Consider the following 21,450-nt stretch of genomic DNA (forward strand, 5'->3'; position numbering starts at 1 on the left):
CTCATATTCAAATGCACATTTCTTCTAAAACCCACTCTACGAGTGGGCCAAGGAGACCAGCACAGGAGCCTGGTGAGACGGTAGTCAGAGAAGATTCTGTCATGCATAAATCAGCTGAGAGAAGAAAAAGAGACACAGAGGAAGAGTGAGAGAGACTGAGGTAAAAGACAAACAAGTGTTGGCTCTGCTATATGAGTTTAGTTAGCTAGAGAGTTAGTGCATGAGTTATGGCTAGCGAAGGGCTGAGGGACGCTGTATTTATGAGGGGACTGAGTGAGTGTTAAATCCCTGGTAAGAAATAAAGTCGTCCCTGAGCGAACATGGGAAACATTTCACTCAGTCTAAGAGGTGCCTTGAAAAAAAATGAAAGCCATCCCTCTTCCAGGGGAAGCACTATTCCGTATTCCCTAAAATTGCTTTATTCCTTAAAAATGCTATAGATCACATCCAAGTGGATTGAATCTCATATTTGAATAGAGAAGATTCTCTGTGTGCATAATATCAAGGGAGTTCACAAGCCAAGGAAAGAATCTGATTCTTCTAAAATTGCATGCAGATTTTCTGAGGGATCTTTGGCTAAGGGGGGCTGCCAAAACACACAGTGCACTTGTTGCAGTGCAAAGGTTCATCCAAGAAAAGTTTTTCACTGTGTGTTTACTCAGGAAAAAGTAGTTTTGTTTTATCAAATAGTTGAATTCATCTATCTAAATTCATCTAAATATCGAGCCATCTAAATGCAAATATATTTTCGTAAAATGTGTTCCTTCAAAAAACAATGTTGCATGAAGTCAAACTTAAAAGGCCAGAAACAAAGGAAGGCATGGCCAATGGAAAAGGAAAAGCTTCACAATGCACTTTGTGCACATCCAACTCTACCTCCGACCCATCTCCAAACTCAGCAGTAGTAATAACAATTATAACTTAAAAAGGCTATATTTTTGCATTAACTTAAAAGGCTATATCTATTTCTTCCCCTCCAGCCTGCGCGGCCTCACTTACTCTAAGTATCTTCATAAATCACCCGTTACTGTTAACATGTACTCCACAATTCAGTCATCAATCTCCTACCAGGTCAGAGTGAAAACAGAGGGGGAAATGTCTGCTTAGTAAAATGTCTCTCTCGTGAATGCTGCTACCACCACCCACTACTCAAACACACACACACACACACACACACACACACACACACACACACACACACACACACACACACACACACCAGTTAAATAACAAACACACGCGCCCGGCACACAGCAACCAGAGCAGTCTTATGGGACACAGGAGCGGTTGCCAGATCGCCACGGTAACGCAAGCCAAATTCAATTCTGACTTCACCTTTCACTCGAGAAGCTGCTTCCATTTGTTATAAAAACAAATAAACAGCAAGTGTGAAGTTAGAGCTGGCCAACTTCTGCTTTGTCTTTCTTTTCTTTTTTTCCTGTGGGCCTCGACAAGAAATATCAGACCCACTGTAGCAGTAGGCTGTTTGAGAGACACACACCAAAAGGGCCGCATGTAAATCTGTGTTTATGTTCACAGACACAGTATTTATTTAGCCAAAAGGAGACAATCTAATTGTACACGAGGAGGATTATTCCTCTCAGAACCATGTCTCCACGAGAGAGAAAAGGACTCTTTAGCCTTTCTTCAACAGACACTGTTTACATCAGTAGAGTGGAAAATCCCTCCGATGACAAACCTCTCCATCACAACATCTGTATCTAAACAGCCGAATCAATCTCGACCAACACCGCAAATTACCTCACGTCATTTTCGAAAACATCTGCACTTGACATTAGAGCGAAGGGATTTTAGGTGCTTTTTTTTTTTTACAATTTATTGTTGGAGTCTGCGAAACGGTGCATTTAGATTGTATATATTTTTTCCGTTTAAAGTCAAATAAAGTATTTGTGTAGCCTTTGATCACTTTAACAGCCTGAAATTGCTCTACAATAAATTAAATTTGCTATGAAGTAGTGGATGAAGAATTCAGATCCCTTACCTAAGTAATTTAAAAATACTCAATTACAAGTTAAAGTCCTGCATTCAAAATAAACAAAAAGCTGTACTTTAAAAGTACTGAAGTAAAAAAAGTAAAAAAGTTGGGTAGTTTATAGATTAAACAACTACTGTTGGGTAGTTTAATCTATAGCAATGCATCATATTTTATAAGCTCATTATATATTTTATTTGTAAAATATTAATGTTAAGTAACTAGTTACTTTAAATGTCAAATAAATATAGTGGCGTAAAAACTATATAGTAAAAGTATAAAGTAGAATAATATAGAAAGTAAAAGCACCTCAAAATTGTACAGTACAGCATTTAAATAAATATACTTTCCACCACTGAATGTCATAAATGTAACTGTAGAATATACAAAAGTGGAAGTCTGGAGTGCTATACGGCATAGTACAAAAGTCAACAACAAAACCTTTGAGGAAGCAACACCATTAAAACTAATAAAAAACATCACTGACATCCTGTGCGCTATAGGCGCAAAAATTAAAAGCGGAAATTTTTTCCAAAAAGACAAACATTACACTTGCTCCATTTCCTAACTCTCACTCAGGCTCTCTCACACACACAGGCACACGCACACACACACTTTGACACCACCCACCACATCACTACACATGCGTGCCTGACTCATGCCAACTGCAACTAGTAGCAGACCCGTTCACCTCGAGGTAGTACTCAACTCCTCGTGTGTGTGAGGGGGGAGAGAGAGAGAGAGCGAGAGAGAGAGAGAGAGAGAGAGAGAGAGAGCGTGAGAGGGAGAGAAAGAGGTGTGTGTGAGTCTTACCTGGCAGCAGACCGCCCTCTGCGCTCTGTCTCACCTCTCCCTCCTGCCCTGGAAGAATTCTCTCCACAAAGCAAGGCATTTTCTCCTAAACTGCTCTCTGCCAAGGCTCTGCTCTCTCTCTCTCTCTCTCTCTCTCTCTCTCTCTCTCTCTGTCTCTCTCTCTCTCCCCCTCTCCTTCTGTCTCTCTCTCCCTCCCTCTCTCCTTCTCACTCCTTTCCTCTTTCCCACTCTGTCCTCTCTCGCTGTCTATCTCTCCTCCCTCCTTAGCCTCCCCCTCCCTCCTTCTCTCTCCACTCCCTCCTCTTCTCCCTCCCTCTCCTAGCACAGATGTCGAGGCTGTGCGAGTTTACCCACTTTACCAGTAGGGGTCCTTCATCGCCCTTCTCCACCCCACGGCCACATGGGGGAACAAAACACACACACATATACACACACAGGCCCCAGGAAGAGAGAGCCACTTAACGGGCGCCCTCCTGTCACTGCTACAATGAGAGCCCTGTGTCGAGCAGCACGGCTGTATGAGCTGTGTGCATGTGTGTGTGTGTGAGAGAGAGACAGGTGTGAAGTGGGTGGTGTGCACAGCGCGCTGGCCCTCGGCCCTTTCCAGCCCTGTTCAGCACTGTTCAGCTAGGCTTGGTCCTGGCTCCTGGAGTGTAGTACAGTAGTGGCTCACACGCACACACGCACGCACGCATGTACGCACGCACACGCGCGCACACACACACACACACACACACACACACACACACACACACACACACACACGCATATGAACACACAGATTTACTTACAGTGGGTCTCTCAGAGCCAGCAGCCAGAGAGTGAGAGAGAGATTATGGGCATGCACAAGCATATACACTTTCACTCATACACAACACAGACACAAACACACACACACGCACACAATAACTCTGCCGCTGTTTGCTACTGCTGCTGTTGACAGTGATAGCATGTGCTTTGTGGCCTATGTGTGTGTCAGTGTGCATGTGCAAGCACACACAAACAGACAGCGGATGTCTATTGGCTCTCATATTTCATGTCTCTATTCTATCTGTGGTTGTTTTGTTTTTTTCATTTAAAAAAAGAAAACAGTATTCATTGACACTGGCATGTTAGATTTGAAGGCTCTTAGCTAGTGTACAGTGGGGAATTTCTAGTTTCTCTTCTACTTGTGGGGCACTTTTCACATTGCAATATCAATACTGGAGAATATTAGCTGTCCTGCTGAAGAATGTCAGATCTGTTTGCCTTTGAATAAGGACAGATTCCCCTGGGTAAAAGAAAGGAAGATCTATCAGTGTCTATAAGCCTGAAATTATCTTATGTGTACAACACTGTGTTAACAACTGAATTAAAGGTGGTAAATTCTCCAAAAATCAAGTAAGAATAAGAATGAAAGAGTAGATAAAAGAATACACTTTGTACACCTCGATTATGTATTAAGAAACAAACTAATTCTAACCAAGGACTAAGATTAACACAATGTGGAACTTGATCCCACATATTTATCAAATATTGCCCAACTTTATGATGGTTTATATTGCAGGAAAGCAGTGATCCTGTTCGGGATCCTATGCTATTAAAATATCAGAACAGTAATTATCAGGCCAAGCTTTGCGTGAGGACTTGTTTTTCCATTTATTGCTCCCCGGAACAGGATAAGGGTATCTGCACTCAAGACATGATATCCTGGACCTGCTGTTTGTGTCATTTGAACAGAGGGTGGATCACCTTTATTTGAGTCAAACAAAGCTTCTAATGACACAAAAATGGTAGTCACTACATGACAGACAAGACTCCAACGCCCAACCAGACTGCCTTCAAAACGTTGACAGAGTAATAAAGAAAATAGGATGTTTAAAGAGCAGGACACGGATGTTGAATAAAGCCACCAGAAAGTGTACATATTCAAAATCGTGATAAGATAATGAGGGAAACTGAGCTGTGCTTTTGGTTGGCACTTATCACTGTTTGCATCAGTAGCAAATCTCCATTGTCTGCAAGACTGAAATCAAATACAGGTTTTTAGGCAGATGAAGTAAAGTCAATTTTATTTACAGGAAATAAGAATGATGCACTCAATCATTATTCCATTGCTGTGCTTACTAGAACACAACCCCTGTATTAGATGTTGGAGGAGCAGCACAAGGACAAGTAAAACATACCTTAAATAGACTACAAATGAAGTCACTTAACACCCACTCGCTTCCCTCGCCACCGACTGCTCTGTCTGTCTTCAACAGAAAAAGCCTGTGTTTGACTATCTCCCTCTCAGGTTCATAGTTGTCTTTTGCTTTTTAAACAGGCACATCGCTGTCACAGTACAGGAACGAGCGCATTCCCCTTAAATGGCTCCTTTTGACAACTGATCTGTAAATACAGCCGGATCTGCAACTTCCCCCTTTCTCTCACTGCCTCACTTACTCCCTTCTCGTCTTTGCTCTCCCTCCCTCTTCCTAAACTCCTGCCAGACCAACACACGCACAACATGAAGGTCTGCCTATGACCCACCCCCCAAACTCATGCACGCACGCACGCACACACATGCACACGCGCACGCACAAACACACACACACACACACACACACACACACACACACACACACACATAAACACAACCACACACACACATTTACCCCCATATCCCCCTCCCAACTTCCCCAACTCCATTCCCCCTGCCTCTATAAAAACACAAATATGCCATAACTCAGGCAGTGCTTCCACATAGCCTCCATCTTGCCCTGTACCGGGGAGGGGGGAGGCCTCTCAGGAAGGTCACCAACAAATGGTTTTCCGATTCACTGCCCCTGAAATAATTTTGTGTATTAAAACCTGAATCTGCACTTTCTGGCCTGAAAGCTTTTCTAATTATTCCGGTGTCCTTGGGACAGACACAGATCCTTCACACGCCGGGGGAAACAAGCTATAGAGCAACCACTACAGCCACAAACACTCCGCCACCACCCTCCCTCCCTCTCTCCTCTGCTCTCCTCTCCCCGCTTTACAGCCACCCCCCTCCCCAATCTGTTTTCAAAGCGTGTCTGTCCTTTATTAAATTGTTTTCTTTTCCACATTATCAGTTGCCATGGAGACCTCATCTCTCGGATTATTTGAATTTCATTATATCTATTGATTTGGGAGCATTTCATCTTTTTTATTGTTTTTCTGTCAATTTTCGAAACGAATAACCATCTAATTTGCGTCAGCGCTGATTACGTTCGTCCCTCAATAGAGGTCGGCAGCTGCGCCGGGGAAACAAATCAATGGAAAAACATCATAAAACTCGAAAGTACAATCAACCAGGATATGGGTGACATTCCGTGGTTGCTGAAACGAAGTCATCAAAAAATATATACTTTTTTTCCTGCGCCTCTGCATGTATGGGGGTGCAGTGAGGAGGACACATATGTGTCTGGGAAGATATATTACTATATTTCAGCAGATAATATACTATGGTAAATTTCCATACTGATAACAGCCCCTCCCTGGCTGACCAAAAAAATGCTTACTGTATCTAAATAATTTATGCAATTTTAGCATTTATATATAAATTTTTTAATAAGCTGCTTGGAGCAAAGTGGCCATTAACAAAACACACAGCTGTCCAATGGGCTAAACCCAGCAGATCAATTGCGCTTTTTTATGACATGATAAAATGCTTTTAAAGCAATTTACACAAATATGGAAAAAATGACTTCATGGGCTTCATTTATTCATAAGGACGTGTATTAGGGGGAAAAAAAGTCTTACAAAAGCCAGACAGGAGAGATCGTCCTGGTCCTAACTGGAACGGACTTGCTGCCCTCTCCACAAGGACATAAAGTTTCATTACTGATGCACGCAGTCAAAGGCAATTTAGCAAACACAGTGTGTAAAAGAAAACATCAGCATATTGCAAGTGTTCTTGTATTAGGCGGACCTTGCATGTTGTTTTCCAATTTTGATTCATTTTTGTGGGGGCAGGGTGTGGGGGTGATGGATTTTTTCCTCCCCCTGCCCAGTGTCACCCTGACCCAAAGCCAAGGGGAGGTAGCCTCAGTGACAGGGACGTGTGCTTTCTGGCCCACAAAACCAAGCCAAACCATGTGCCAGACAATGGGGCCTAGCAGCAGAACAAATGTGTACACACACCTTCATCTGTACAGTGATATACAGCACACCCAGACTTATTCTGTGAGAAAACAGGCCCACAAATATTTCATAGGATCTGATACACACACATTATGCACAAGGGTAGGGTTAGTGTGTGTGTGTGTGTGTGTGTGTGTGTGTGTGTGTGTGTGTGGGGGGCGGCTGGCAGGGCCATTTGGAGGCTAATCTTGTTTCAAAGCATCCTCTCTTCATGTGCCGACAACGTGCCTGAGCCGCTGTATGAAACGCTGCTGCTGTTGCTGCTGCTGAAGGCCCCATATTTGCAACACATGTCAACATTTGACAAAGCATTACTTTTCCCCCCCAACAATATTCTCCTGCTTAGGCCTCTGAAATGAGGCACGCTAACAAATTAGCTTTTTATGTTTATTTGTGTGTGGGTGTGTCAGAGGGGGGAGAAAGAGAGATCTCATTTTCAGTTCTCAACCCGAGAGAAAGAAAAAAAGAGACAAAGAGAGCAAGAGAAAAAAGAAAGAAAGAGTGAATGTTTTGGAGTCACGATTCTTCTCCTGATTGCCCTAGCTGTCTCAGTTGTGCAAAACATGACCCTTCCCTCCCTCAGCCACGACAGAAACACGGGCGACTGGATAAACACTATTTTATGCAGTGACTAGATGAATCGTCAGACAGTAATTACAGTCTTCCACTCGCCCCAACAAAACTCTACTGTACAGACTCTTCCTTTGACACCAAACTGCAGTAGCACATACTACAAAACTGCAGGTGTGTGACATGTTTGTCAATGCCTCTCCCAACTAGATAAATATAAATATTAGGCCCTGTGACAATTGTGAATTGCTCTCTGCCGCTTTCAGCGATGTGTTAATAATCTGTAGCTGAAAGAGGACTTGTTGTGTGGACGGACGATGTTATCATGTGCAGTCAAACGTTGCCGGGGCTGGCTTTGTAGAGAAAGTTTGGTGATTTTTTCTGCTACCCTAGCAGTTTGTGCTTTCCTCTCCTCGATGTTACAAAAATAACACGGTTGCATCCCAAACTAAACATTCCCACACAGTGGCTGGTAGTCTGCTGGGGCTCTGACACCATGCCCTGCACAGACAACTAAGTGCTGACGACTGTTTAAAAGAGATCCAAACGATTTTGCTCAGCAATAAAGTTATGTGTTCATTTGGTGTTGATACGTATTTTAGAAATGTATATCACTCCTGAGATGGTGATTAGAGCAGTGAAACACTCTTACGCACTCTTTCGTTTATTCTATACTGATTCATCCGGTCAGTCCGTGCCACAAACACTGTGCAGTAAACCAATCTGTCGATGTCCAAACTCTAAAAAGCACAATTACAGAGGACCTCGACTGAATAATTTAAAGGGCATAATTATTGACCTCTATCCGAATTCCTCTGAAAGGTACATTAAGATATAGAAAAGCTTTGGAAGTGGAAGTGGAACTGAGGAGAAGAGAGGGAGTGTGTCTCCCCAGGCCTCCCTAATGCACTCTCCTGCTGTACTTTAACTTCCTGTGGACCCCTAATGTGCCCGCTGCTCGCTGGCCTGATCAAGACTACGGTTAATGAGGCCCCTGTTTCTGAAATGAAGTATCTCTAAAACCATCAAAATGCATTACTATCAAGCCGCCACCCCCCGCCAAACCACAAGTATATACACAAACACACCCCCACTGTCCCAAGCCAGCACATACATGAATGCACGCAGACACACGCACGCACACACAAACACACACAGACCAGTCCTCCCCCCCCCCTTTTAGTGCCACCACAGGTTCTGGTAGGCTGGACCAGTCTGGGGGAAGGGTGGAAGTGGGGAGTGAGACTGCACGAGAGGGTTTTTTTTTTTTCCTGGAGTTGGGGGGTGTTTGAGGGTTAACTGTCCCTCAGGGGGCTATCAGTGAACTGGGCAGCCGCCACTGCTGGTGTCCCTGGTTCTCAATTGACAACTAGGCTCTGACAGATTAGCAGCTAGTCAAGAGGAATCTACCGCCGAGGACACAATTAAAGTAATCACTTTTCTCAAATTTGACTGTATGTATGTGACTGTGAGTGTGACTGGATTTGAATAAGGCATCACAAGTGTGTGTGTGTGTGTGTGTGTGTGTGTGTGTGTGTAAGGAATGGGGGGGCCGCTGAGCGCTGGCAGCAGGCTTGGGGGAGGATGCAGCACGATGAGGCCTCTTTAATTAAAAGAAAATATTTGTGTTTGCATACTATCGTGGTTGGAACATGGGACAATTCTGAGAATTCTAGTTGTTGAATGGCTCGCTCTGATTTGGGGTATTTCAGATCCTCTTCACATACATGCATTTTTTAAATTTCAATTAGGCTTAACTTTTTTTTAAGTAAGATTTTGAAGTTGTATTTTTAGATACTTTATAGACATTTTGTTTGGAACAAATAACCACATTTTGTCTATTAAAATCAATTCAAAGTAGGGGGCTGCTGTCTCTGCTGTATTTCAACCGGGAAGAATAGAGGGCACTGAAATAATTAGACGACTTCTGCAACATCCTGAATGCCAAGGACAGGTGGATTAAAGTATTAAAACAATCGCATTTCAGTCTTCAAATAGTCTTGTGCACGACTCAGCACCATGCGCATCCGCTCAAGTTCAGCTGCCAGCTCCATAACGCCACAGGAGAGGGATAGAAAAAAAAGCCCAATCCCATTAGCTACGTACATGCATCTCAGCAGACCTGCTGGAAACGTGAGCAAATTTCAGCGATGATTATCCGCCAAAGTTCTCAAATGATAATACATAATCGAACAGTACAGAAGTAATTTGGGTTTCCCAATTTGTGTTAAAATCAGGTGCTTTCCAAATGAAACAGAAGAGACTGCTGCAATCAGTCGCCTCTGCACCTGAGGAGACATTTAACTGCTGTCCTCCAATTAGAGTCCCGAGAACGGAGCTGCCTACATAAGGAGAAGGAAATTATTTAAGACAAAGGTTAAGACATGAGTTCACATTTGATTCTATTTACAGTGCAAAATTAATAAGAAAGCAAAGTGCTTTGTATTTCTTGGTTCACTCAAACATTTGGGTGAGTGATCTTAAATTTAATCAGGAAGGTTAACACAACTCTATGCCTTGCCGTCGGAGACTATAGGAAGAAAAGGGCATTGACAACACCAAAAAATTAGGGCAAAATTTGTAAAATGTCAGCAATAATATTATTGTTAAGAATTAAACTACAGTCACGTTTTACTACTGTGAAAGACGGGTTAAGGATACTTGTTAAAAAAAAAAGTAAACTCCATTAGTGAGCTCATTAGTATCATGGGGATTTGATCTTATCTGAAACTGAACCACTTTCTTTAAAGATAGCAGATTTATTTCATCAGCATCAACTGGCCAGCTCTCAACTGAAGAGAGCCTACTGTAGATGCCTGAGAGGACAACCAAAAAAAGATATCTACTGTGAATCACTCAAAAAAGAATAAGTGATGCAGTGCAGTGCTTTTACTGTAATTGTGTATGTGTATAGTACAGAGGTTACACAAGCAGTGAAAAGCTCCTCTTTTATCACAATTGACAATAATTAAGGTGAGCGCTTCGATGAAATCTAAGCCTCTTAGCCCACCTCCTGCCATCTGTGGCTCCAATATTAGAGCTGGGGGAGGTTCACTCTTTCGCCTTCTGGAAGGAACAGGGAAGAAATAAGTGCCGTCGATACTACGAGTCAGAGTACCACGGTCAACGTGCTTTCACAGCCGTGCCATGCAGGTGGAATGAACCATCTGTGACAGAAAACAAACAGGAAGCTGAGAGAGAGAGAGAGAGAGAGAGAGAGAGAGAGAGAGAGAGAGAGAGAGAGAGAAACCTGTGCCCTTCAGTCTCCCCAGTAAAGACGCTCTTAACCAGGTCTGACAGCTGACAGCTCCTTGGCAATTGGGGTCAGTTAAAGGAAAAGTAGCTCAAGTTTTGTTGGGGCTTTGGCTTCAGTGATGTTCAGGAGCTACTGCCCACCGCAGCATCAAAGGGGATTATAGGGACAGGGCCATCTGTTGCCAGAATAAGCGTGAGCCCTTTTATGTCTCTGCCTGTATGTTTGTGTGCATATGTCCGTGAGTGTGTATGTGTTTGTTAGAGAAAGACAGCAAGAGAGAAAGACACAGAATCCCTCATGTCTCTGTTCTTTTAACTTAAAGGGCAGCAGAAGAGAGGGGTGCAGCCTACACTAGGGCAGATAACTGTATTTAAGCTGTGCTGGGGGCAATAAAGGTTAAAATCAAAACAAGCAGGGCATCACTGTCAAATGGTGGAGTCCCCTAAAGGTAAAGTATACCAGTCAAGTATGATGTTAAAGCACGCTGTATCTTTACAGTACAATCAGCGCCAATGTTAGGAGTCATGGATTGTATTTATGTTCAGCACGGGCTACCTGAAAACCAGATCCTACTCTGATCATGAATTGTCTATCATCCAGGCAAAGCACAGAACTTGTTTTTGTTGTGGGTTTATTGGAACACAGTGCCAACCTTGTTCCCCCTTCACCTCTCTAATTTGTTTTGGGTCCCAATCCTGGCCTCTGCCTGGGAATGTTTTCTCTTCAATAGTCTGCTACCTTTTAGCTGAGCCGCCCAGTGCTTGACCTACTGCCGACACTTATTTTCAGCACTCTAATTGTCGTTTAATCACATATCAACCTGTCACTTAAAGACCCCCTTTTTTTCAAGGGGGAACATTTGCATATGTTGTAAAACTAATTCCTATCGGAAGCTTCAGTGGCTGTGAAAACGGGCGCTCTGTCTCTCTCTTTTACTTTCACACTCATGTAGACACAGTTAAGCACAAGAGAGAGAGAGAGAGAGAGAGAGAGAGAGAGAGAGAGAGGGACAGAGAGAGAGAGAGAGAGAGAGAGAGAGAGAGTAGGAAACACACACAAAGCAAAGTCTACTGTATCTCACCTTAACAGACAAAAACACACATAGGCAGACGCCATACCTGATATTCTCGATTCAGGTGGTTTTATCACATTTGTTAACAGTGTGTGGTGACACGTAACGTGTTAGAATAGGGACAGCGATTCAGGGATAGCGACTGATTCAGAGCACATGTACTCGTGCGAGCGAGGTGACAGTGAATGTATAGTGTTATATAGGAATCAATTAGAGTTAATAATGTATCACTCTTCCAAATGTTACATTCATTTGTCCGCACTTAGATAAAGCTACTGCAAAATAGGTTGTGCCGGGTTTGCCTGGCAAACTACACTACACTATCACATCATTTTCACCCTTATACATCGAGGCGCCATATTCCGCTTGAGTGGCAGCGGCAGCGTAGAGGGGGGGAGTGAGAATCATGTTTTTCGGGCCCAAGGAAGACCAGTCCTCAAGAGATCTCTCCCTCTAATTACAGAGCGGGGGAAAAGAAAGCTCTTTGTTCCACCTTTTATTACATTAATTGATAAAATGGAGCTCGGGTGGAGCCGTCTTATAGGGGGGAAGTAGGAGGGAATAGGGCTGGGGTGAGTTGAGGGGGATCCTTTGGGCAGATGAAGGTGTGTGAGAGGCTTTTGGAGCTGAGGTCCTATTTTCAGAGGACTCCTAATCCCGTTAGGGGCCCCGATGGTGGCGCAGCCTTGGCGCGATGCTTTCCCACAGGGCCGACGGCTGCAGAGTTGAGGAGGGGAGTGGTGGCGACAGGGGCAGACGATGGTGTGGTGGGTTAGAGTCCTGGCAGTGTTGTCTGGGCCCAGGCCTTAATTAACTGTCTCTTCAGGGGGTACTGAGGGCCACACGGAGACCCTATGTCACAAATACCAGGAAGCACTGAGAAGCTTTAAGAGGAAGTGGCATCTCACCCACTGTGGAATCGTGGGAAACCCCGTGGACCTTTAATATGGACCCCATACAGCTCAAAGCCATACAGATGTCGCAGGACATTAGCAGGGCGATTTTATGACTGGTTATTAGCTTAGCACAAATTGCACAGGTGGTTGATATTTCTTTACCAACATCACAGCCATTCAATTATAAGCTTAAAACAAAAGTCTGAAACAACAAGGGAAAAATATTCTGAAATCAGCATTTACTTTAAGTATGATTTAGATGTTATTACTTTTAAAAACTGAAAAGGGACAACAAATTCCATTTCTATTTGTGCAGGATTGGCCAATCTTAGCGTGTCAGTGGTTAAGTAGCTGTAACAGGCTTTGTCATTACTGTAATCTGCTTCTGCTCGTTTAGGATACCTGAGAACAACAGAGGCAGAGAAGTGCTGGTACAGTGGCCAAACGGAGTCTGAATATGTTACAGAGGCAATTAAGCATGTTGGTGTGTGCACGCACACAACAGTGTCAGAGGTGCTAAGCTGGGCAAAACACATCTCATTGAAATGTCCATCTTAAAGCCACCCAAGTTCCTCATCTCCCCCACCTTTCAACAACCAAAATGCTTCAAGACTGTCAAAAGCATTTTCCACAAAGCTGAGGAGAGGGCAAGGAAAAAAAGGACCTGCCACTGTCACATGCATATTTGTGCGTGCACACACACTTGCAAGGCTGTCAGGTAAATTAGATCTGAAAGCTGACAATTTCTGACCATATTTCCTTGATTATTTCGAACAAATGCACACCAGCCGCTCTAAGGAGATTAAAGTGACATAAAAGTCCCGAGTGGGAGGAGGGAGGGCAGAGAATCCAGGTCACCCCCATTTGTCCCCCTGCCTGACAGCAGCTATATCGCTATCCAATCCAATAAAAGTCCCCCCCTCCTTTTGCTTTAATTAATTTTACAGCTAGCTTGCTTAATTACTTTCAATCAAAATCCTCTTGCCATCACAAAATTAGAAATGGTTCAACTCCATTAGTCTAAATTCTTCATTTACATACACAAAGACTGTCAGCTCTTGCTAAGCAAACGGCCTCCTGCTTGATGAGATTGTTTTTTTTCACACACTCTATCACTCGCTCACTCACACACAGACACACACATACACACACACACACACACACACACACACACACACACACACACACTCACACACACTGTGCGACTGTGGTGTTAATTTTTTTGAAAGGAGAAAAGTAGCATAAAATTATTTGATCCCTTTACTTAAGACATTCTCTGCCTAATCAGGGTTCAGGTAAGCTGTTGTGCACATCATCCACGGTAATGGAGAGTTGAGTGTGCGTCTACAACTGTCAAAATTGATTGCAAACTGTGTAAAAGTGCTCAATCTTAAACAATGCAGCTCATAATATACACTGCATATAAGGGATAATCTGAATTAGTAAAGCAGTGGCCGAGATAATGTAAATGAAGCTAACTAGTTTATCCTCAGGATTAGCTATTATTTCTAAAGTAATAGATGAGCTGCAGATTACCCAGTGACGCGTATTGCCCTATAAATCTGGCTCCTTTGTGGCAGGGTGTCACTAGTCCTGACTAGACTGTGGAAACTAGCGACGCACTACTGCCGGTCGGCTGCTGTGAGCAAAGCAAAGGGATTTTTCAGAGGGGTGAGCGCCCATGCCCTGCCGTCTGATCACTTCAACTTGGCACACAGGCATCCTCTCCATCACACACACTGCCTGAGGCCTACACATCATCAAGAATTAAGGACATACAGATAGGGTTTGTGCACTGACCAAAGTGAAAACCCAGGCTCCAAAGCACACCACCACGTGTGTGCGAATACACTTCACACACACACACACACAAGTGTCTTAATTAGGTCCCGAGATGAGGGCATTAAACTGGTATAATGCACTCTTTGCTGCAGCACACTACTACAAAATATATCAACATTATACCTACATGCTGATCAGTTACAGCCTCCTATTGCTTTTATTTCCCTATTCGCCTTTATGCTACTCAGTAGGCCCAGTGCAAAACCACACAAGACAACAGCCTTTGATCTGCTGTGTTCAGATCATCTTAGGTGGAGTTGTGGGGAAAAAAGAAGAAAAAAATACCTTGAAAAAAAAGAGGTAAGGGGAATTTGTAACATTTCCAAACAGTGTGCCACAGTCTGGTAACGCTTATAAAATACTCCCCACAAGTGACTATGAGTTGGTGCAAGGCAAAAAAAATAAAATAAAAAGGCCATCGCTTATGGGTCGCCGGGTCGAATACAATGCAGGTCTGACCTGGCCCCTTTACTCTGTCTGCAATCACCGGTTTCCCTTGCCCTCTTTAACCAGTCCCCATTAACACTGTTAATTATCCAAATCCATCATTCTTGGGGTAAATGAAGACTGCCTCTTTAATTCAATTTAATAGGATCATTTTCCAACTCACGATCACTTTAGCCCCAGCTGCCCGCCCACTAGTCCCCCACTGTGTCTCCCCCCACTGTATCTTGACTCCGTTGGCTGTATCCTCTATGGTCTGGCTTTCTCCCATTGGTGAAAGGGGAGGGTGATGTGAGGCTTGATGGCAGCGATGGGCTGACACACTGTTGATCTCCCATGTCTTGTCTTGGCTCGGCTGGTGGCAAGCAGCAGTTCTGGGTTCCCAGTCTGCTGTGAACACTGCCTGCCTGCCTGCCTACCACACACACACACACGGCTCACAGTACCAGCCATGCTCACCGGGGCTTAGCTAATCCTGTCACATCAGGCCACGTTGGTTGAGTTGAGGCCTTTAGCAGCAACCCCCCCCAAAACCACCACCTCCGTGCACCTCCACACTTTTCCACCAATCCTTTACTGACTCCTCTCACTCACTCACTCACTCACTTTCTCTCTCTCTTACTCCTTTGTTCATTTCACAAGGTCATGGGTGGCCGACTACAGCACGCGAGTGGTGAGACGGGACAGCTGACGAATCCCTGTGTGTTCCAGGTGTGCTAGTAGACCTTTTCTTATGGCTAACGTGCAACAAATACTGTGATATGGAATAAATATAAATACATTAAAAAAACATGATTGCACATTTACTGGTAACTTGGTAACTTGTTTTTGCAAACTTGTATTTAAGTTTGCATGTGATCATATAACAAATATAAATTGTCTCTATTTTCAAAAGAAAACCTTTTAGAGGCCACTTTAATGATTACTGTTACTGTAAAGGTATGGCATGCATGTCACTCGCTATGATGGCACATCGCTAAAATGTGTGTAAAATATACAGGTGTGATTTTGTCTTGTCTTGCCTGTAGTGTGTCATAGTGGTATAAATATCAAAACACATTTTCCATGCAACATTGCCTGACTGTGGAAACTGGACACTCGTGCCCTTTAATCCGACTTTCTATCTATAAAAGTAGAGCTATATCAAGACTGACATAGACTGTGTTTTATATTCCTTCTAAGGGTTTCGATACAAACAACTTTCCATGCTGAGATCGGTGAGATTTACAAATCACAGAAAGGTTATATACACAAAAAAGAAATGTATTTTTAAAATACATACTTTTCATTAAAAAAGCAATGAATGCAAAGTACTGTGTCAAAATGCTGTCTGTTAAATTATCTTAAGAATGTGTTAAATATTAGCTTCCCTTATCCCATTATGCAGTGTGAGGGCAAATTTGCCCCCATTTCCACAGTTCACCCCCTTCCATCCCCCGCGACTAAACACACTCAAACCCACACACGCACACAGCGTTCCCTTTAAATTTTTCCCAGACTTTCATTGTTAAGTCATTTGAGACAGACTCTGGGAGAATTTCAAATGATTTTCACCATGATTTAATTTGGTTTATTATAGGGTGATGTCAGCACAATGGGAGACGAGCCTCTAAATCCACTACATTCACCCAAAATGCCCAGATGAGATAATCATTGGTGACGTCTACGAAAACACTTATTATATTTGCCCATCGCCTGGCTGAAGCTGTTAAAACTCATCAGCGTTATTCCCATGTTTTTTTCTCTGGGAAAGAGAAGAAAAAAAATGTAGCTCAACTTATAGTCAAAACTGTCACCCATTTTAAAGAGACAGTGCAACACTGTTGTGGCTGTGGACAGAGTTTATGAATGGAAAAAGACAGGACAGAGGGCTATCGGGTGTCTATTCAATACTCATTTTGTTTGCACCCAATACTAATTAAATAAAACACACAACTTTGCAATTGGTTTTTACAGAGTACAACAGTTTCAAGGAAATTAAATTAAATTAAAGTAAAGTATCTACTGTAGTTATACATATACATTCTTCGTTAGTACATACTAATAACAGGATATTTTTACATGCTAGAAACTGTGAATGACTACTGCTTGTCCCTTAACTTGTCCACACGATTTGAAAGGGCTTGGGGCTGACAAGGCAGCAGTGGAGATAAGAAATGGATCAACGTGAGCCTTTCTCATAGCTTAATTTATTTTAAATCCAAGCCCTATTTACACACTGCACACCGGCAGGCCTTGTCAGCTCCAACTAGCATTGAGATATTTAAAACCATTAATGCTGTACAGCGGCAGCCTGAACGTGTATGACACAAGCTGTCGCTATGTGAAACAAAGCCAGATCTCTAACTGCCCCAGCTACCACTTTTGAAAAACGGTAAAAACGGTAACCATGCTGTCAAGATGCTGCCATAATACAGCAAATGACAACTGTCAGACCTTTCTAAATGTGAGGAAAAAGTAAAAAACTACAATGAGCAATAGAAGAAGAAGAGTACTACATTTTTCATCTAGCGAATGCACAGGCCAGATTTAGTGCATCTTTAGTGCAGGGGCGAGCCCAATACAGTACGGGTCAGAATATGAAACACACAGGCTATCCGCCTCCCGACAGGCTATCCTCATGGATCAGCAGCGGTAGCCATGTTGGCCCGCCCCGTTATTAAAGAGGCTAATCTGTTCAACATGTCAATGTTAGCACTTTTAGCTGCGATTAATAAAAGAAGACCCCAAGAGTGCTGTGTGTGCTTTTTCAGTGCCCCAGGTTGTTTTCATTTGGTTTGTATTTTTAGTGGTTTTCACTGTTTGCTAATTCAACAGTCCTCTTTTCTCCTATTAGCATAAACAGTGTAAATTATTAACTTTGTTAAAAGAATTATAATCGGCCCTGAATCCTATGCTCTGTAGTGGCTTTGTGTGTTTTTCCCTTTCTGCCACTGGCAAAGAGGCACTATGGCATTGCAGATATCATTAAAGCAAATGTAACTTTATAGATAGGGAACAATGTGCATGTTATGCCTGACTTTGTGGCCATTTATGTGATGCTTAAGAAATATGGCCCAGTGGCTTTCACAGGCTGGTAGTAATAGAACTGCTCTCTAACAGACTTGCTTTCTAAGTGCCTGGTGCTGTGTCTTAATTTGTAATCTAGTCAAACCAATTGTCCGCTAGCTAAAAAGGTCACAGAGACAATAGACTACACAGCCTCCCACAATGTTGAGAAAGCCCACGGTGTCTTTTGTAGCTTTTTAACCAAAGATGTAATTAAGACACCTTCATCTTCTGGGGTGAGAAGGGCACCAACACAAGTCTGCTGGAAACACAAGAAGAACTTCAGATTACTAGAAAGAGATGTGAGACGCACACTAGGGCAGCACATTTGGTTAGAGGTAAAAAGCAGCAAAATGTCACCACTGAGGACATTTGCAAAGTTTACCTGCTCGTGCAGTCAACGTGTGATTTCATACATTGTGACCAACGACTGTGGCGAAGAAAGCTTGTTGGGAAAAACTGAGTGATACAAAGCAACATAGGAGAGGCAGAGGGGGGGACTTAAAGGACGTGATTTATCTGGGCTTGATTGCGTGTTAATCGAGGTTACGTGTATTAAGTGGAATCTAATTGGAACAGACACTGGCAGTCTGACAGATCGACATGATGCAGATGGATTGAGGGGGGGGAGAAAGGGGGAGTGAAGGAGACAGGGAAAGGAGCGGGAATGGGAGAGAGAAGGGTAGAGCAGTCGAGGAGAGGCAGAACAGAGGCAAATGAAACAAACCATTTTGCTACTATACCAAGCCTAACGGAAAGAGTTCTGTGACACCAGACATTAAAAAACCACAAGAGCCTTTTAAGCAGTTGAATCACAAGAAAGAAGACTCTGCTGTTAGGCTCGTCTCACGTGCGTCTCATGATTGGCGGCTGATGAGACATGTAACCCTTCTAGAGGAGGACACACACGGGCGAGATTGTGAGTGACAGGGCACAGCACTGGAGTTTGCCCTCCCCCTCCAGTTGCCACAAACATTCATTTCTGCTTTATTGGAAATGAAGGGAAAGAATACACCCGTCACAAAAAAAAAAAAAAACATGAGGTAAAGAGGCCAAGTGACAGCTGCTGGAAAATTCTCACCTCGACGAGAGGACGAGCAAGTGTTCCACCGATCCTCCTGACTCTCTGCTCCTTCTGACAGGCAACAACTGTTTCGAAGGCCCTCTCCTCTCCCCAAATCTGAGGTATTTTGCTTGTGGGCTAAATGACCCTTTCAAATGTTACCAGAGTAATAGGCCGTAAAAGATGACCACCTGTTAAGGCCAGCAACTGCTGCTAACTTATAACTAATATACCACAGACTACGTGGACATAATGTAGAAGGAAAACATAGTTTGTGGAAAAGGTTTAGACAACAGAAATTAAGATTTGAAGTTAAAGATATGGCATTGCATTAACATAATGTCTGTTGTAGCATTGCTCTGAATTGGTAACGGGGGATACAAAGTGTGAGTGACGTGAACGGCCTCAAAGCTGCGAATAGCCCAGGAGCAAAAATGACTGTGACAGTACCATTATCTAAATCTGGGTTAAAAATACAGTAGTTCCCAACGAAAGGGTCACTTCTACTGATAGCTGGGGTGGCAGATCAAGGGTGGCAATAACAAATTAATGTTCCAAGGTGCCAGAAAATGACTAATACAATCTGTACAAACAGCAGAGGAGAGAAAGACAAAAAAGATAAATAAATAGATAAACAGAGAAACTATGGGCATAATTTAGGGGCAGTTTGCAGAATACTACAGCACTCGAAACTTCACTCATCAACACAAAATGCCCAAATTGTTCCCGACATGATCCCGTCATAGCACACAGACAGAGGAGATGCTTCGGTCATCCGTTGATTTGATCCATTATGACTGTTACACTAATGGCATTAATAAGGGCAAAATTGCTATTTTGAAACACAGAATTTTCATCCTCTTAATTTGGCTAACCTTATCGCCTTCTTTCTCTTCCTACATTAAAGTCCACTGTGTGCATGTGTGTGGGTGTATTTGAGTGTGTCTGTGCCCCCACCATGCAATGGTTATAAGGTCATCTCTATTTTCCAGGCTTGGTGTACAATGTTGTTGAATTGCAACATTTTGCACGGTTTAAAAACAACAACATAAGCTTTGAAATTTGACTCCCTGCTATGTTCAATAATTTGACTGCAATGTTGTATTCACCAGCTGGCCCTGATTAAATACCCTAACCGCATTTAACACTGTCTCAACACATTTTGCTTAGAACCTTTGCATATCCATTTAGTTGTAAAAACAAATAAATACAGTACGATGGACAGCACTGTGTTATACTGAAAACATTTGATAAAGATATCAAGAGAAGTTGTTTCAAATACAAGTGTATCAAAATATGTGTCCTTGTCCAGTATGTTTAATTTACTCTTAACTTCTTGTATCAGCACAGTGAATGTGTGCAAGTATATTTGTGTACTGAATGTGAGTATATGTGTGTATGCTCAGCCCTCATCAGCCTCTAACATTGAGAGGAATGACATTCTGTGATCAAGGACATGAATTGCTCATTGATTTTTAGGGGCCAGCTTAACTATCCATTCCAATTGATTTTTAGCTTTGCTGGGTGTGCGAGTTATGGCAGTTTTAATGTATCATCTGTATGTGTACTCATCACCTACTGCAAGATTTACAATAGTCTGTAGAAAATGCATATACAACACCATGTGCAAATGTGGAACAGGGACTCTTTTTCTATTATATATTCCAAGAAGTGGAACCAATAAAACCGCTTTTTTATACCTTTGCCATTATCTGCTTCTGAACTTGGTAAATGATCTATTGGGAATAACCTGCATTGTGTTTTATCTTGATTCATTGATGAAAAATTAAACCAAAGTTCGTGAATGAACTGTAATCCCAATGCTAACCAGTGTTGTTTAGAGCATGCATTTCAGCTTGCAGTATCACGTAGCCATGCTAACCAGAAAAGAGTATAGAAATTTCAACAGCGCTCAGGCTTCCATGCAGCACAAACAGACATACCACGGCTTTGCCACAAACCATCACCACGGGAAATAAAGCATAAGTTTGAGACTCGTTACAAAACAGTAACCTTTTTACGTTTAGGAAATATTGCCATCATAACTCATATTACCCATCAATTAACAATTAATATACACTATTAATAATCAATGGTTTGATGATGTAAGAGACAAAGTCAGAGCAATGTGATCCAAAAGGCGGTCTAAAGTCATCTGTCAGGTAGAAAGTCATTAAAATAGGGGCTCGTTTTCCTGCGCCAAGCTTAGGTTTCACTGAGGCAGGGATACATTTCTATTCTTCAGCAAAAGGCTGTGCTCTCATATGATATCATATCCTTTGGAACATTACTCTCAATGGCTTGTCTTTTTTGTCTTTTTCT

General features: G+C 42.7%; 1 protein-coding gene across 9 annotated transcripts in view; it reads right to left on the reverse strand.

Moving 5' to 3' along the window:
• Positions 1-21,450, reverse strand: part of casz1 (castor zinc finger 1) — a 189,677-nt gene that overhangs the window by 44,836 nt on the left and 123,391 nt on the right. For 2 of the 9 annotated variants that reach the window (XM_078254752.1, XM_078254751.1), the window contains exon 1: positions 2,807-2,981. The exons of 3 other annotated variants lie outside the window; for them this stretch is intronic. In XM_078254752.1, coding sequence (XP_078110878.1) covers positions 2,807-2,885 — 79 coding nt within the window. In that variant the 5' untranslated portion in view covers positions 2,886-2,981. Of the gene's footprint in view, positions 1-2,806; positions 2,982-21,450 lie in introns of those variants that run through there. 4 more of the 9 variants (XM_078254757.1, XM_078254756.1, XM_078254761.1 and 1 more) reach the window with 2 other exon arrangements.

Source organism: Sander vitreus, chromosome 7 (genome assembly GCF_031162955.1).
Source record: "Sander vitreus isolate 19-12246 chromosome 7, sanVit1, whole genome shotgun sequence".
Taxonomy (NCBI): domain Eukaryota; kingdom Metazoa; phylum Chordata; class Actinopteri; order Perciformes; family Percidae; genus Sander; species Sander vitreus.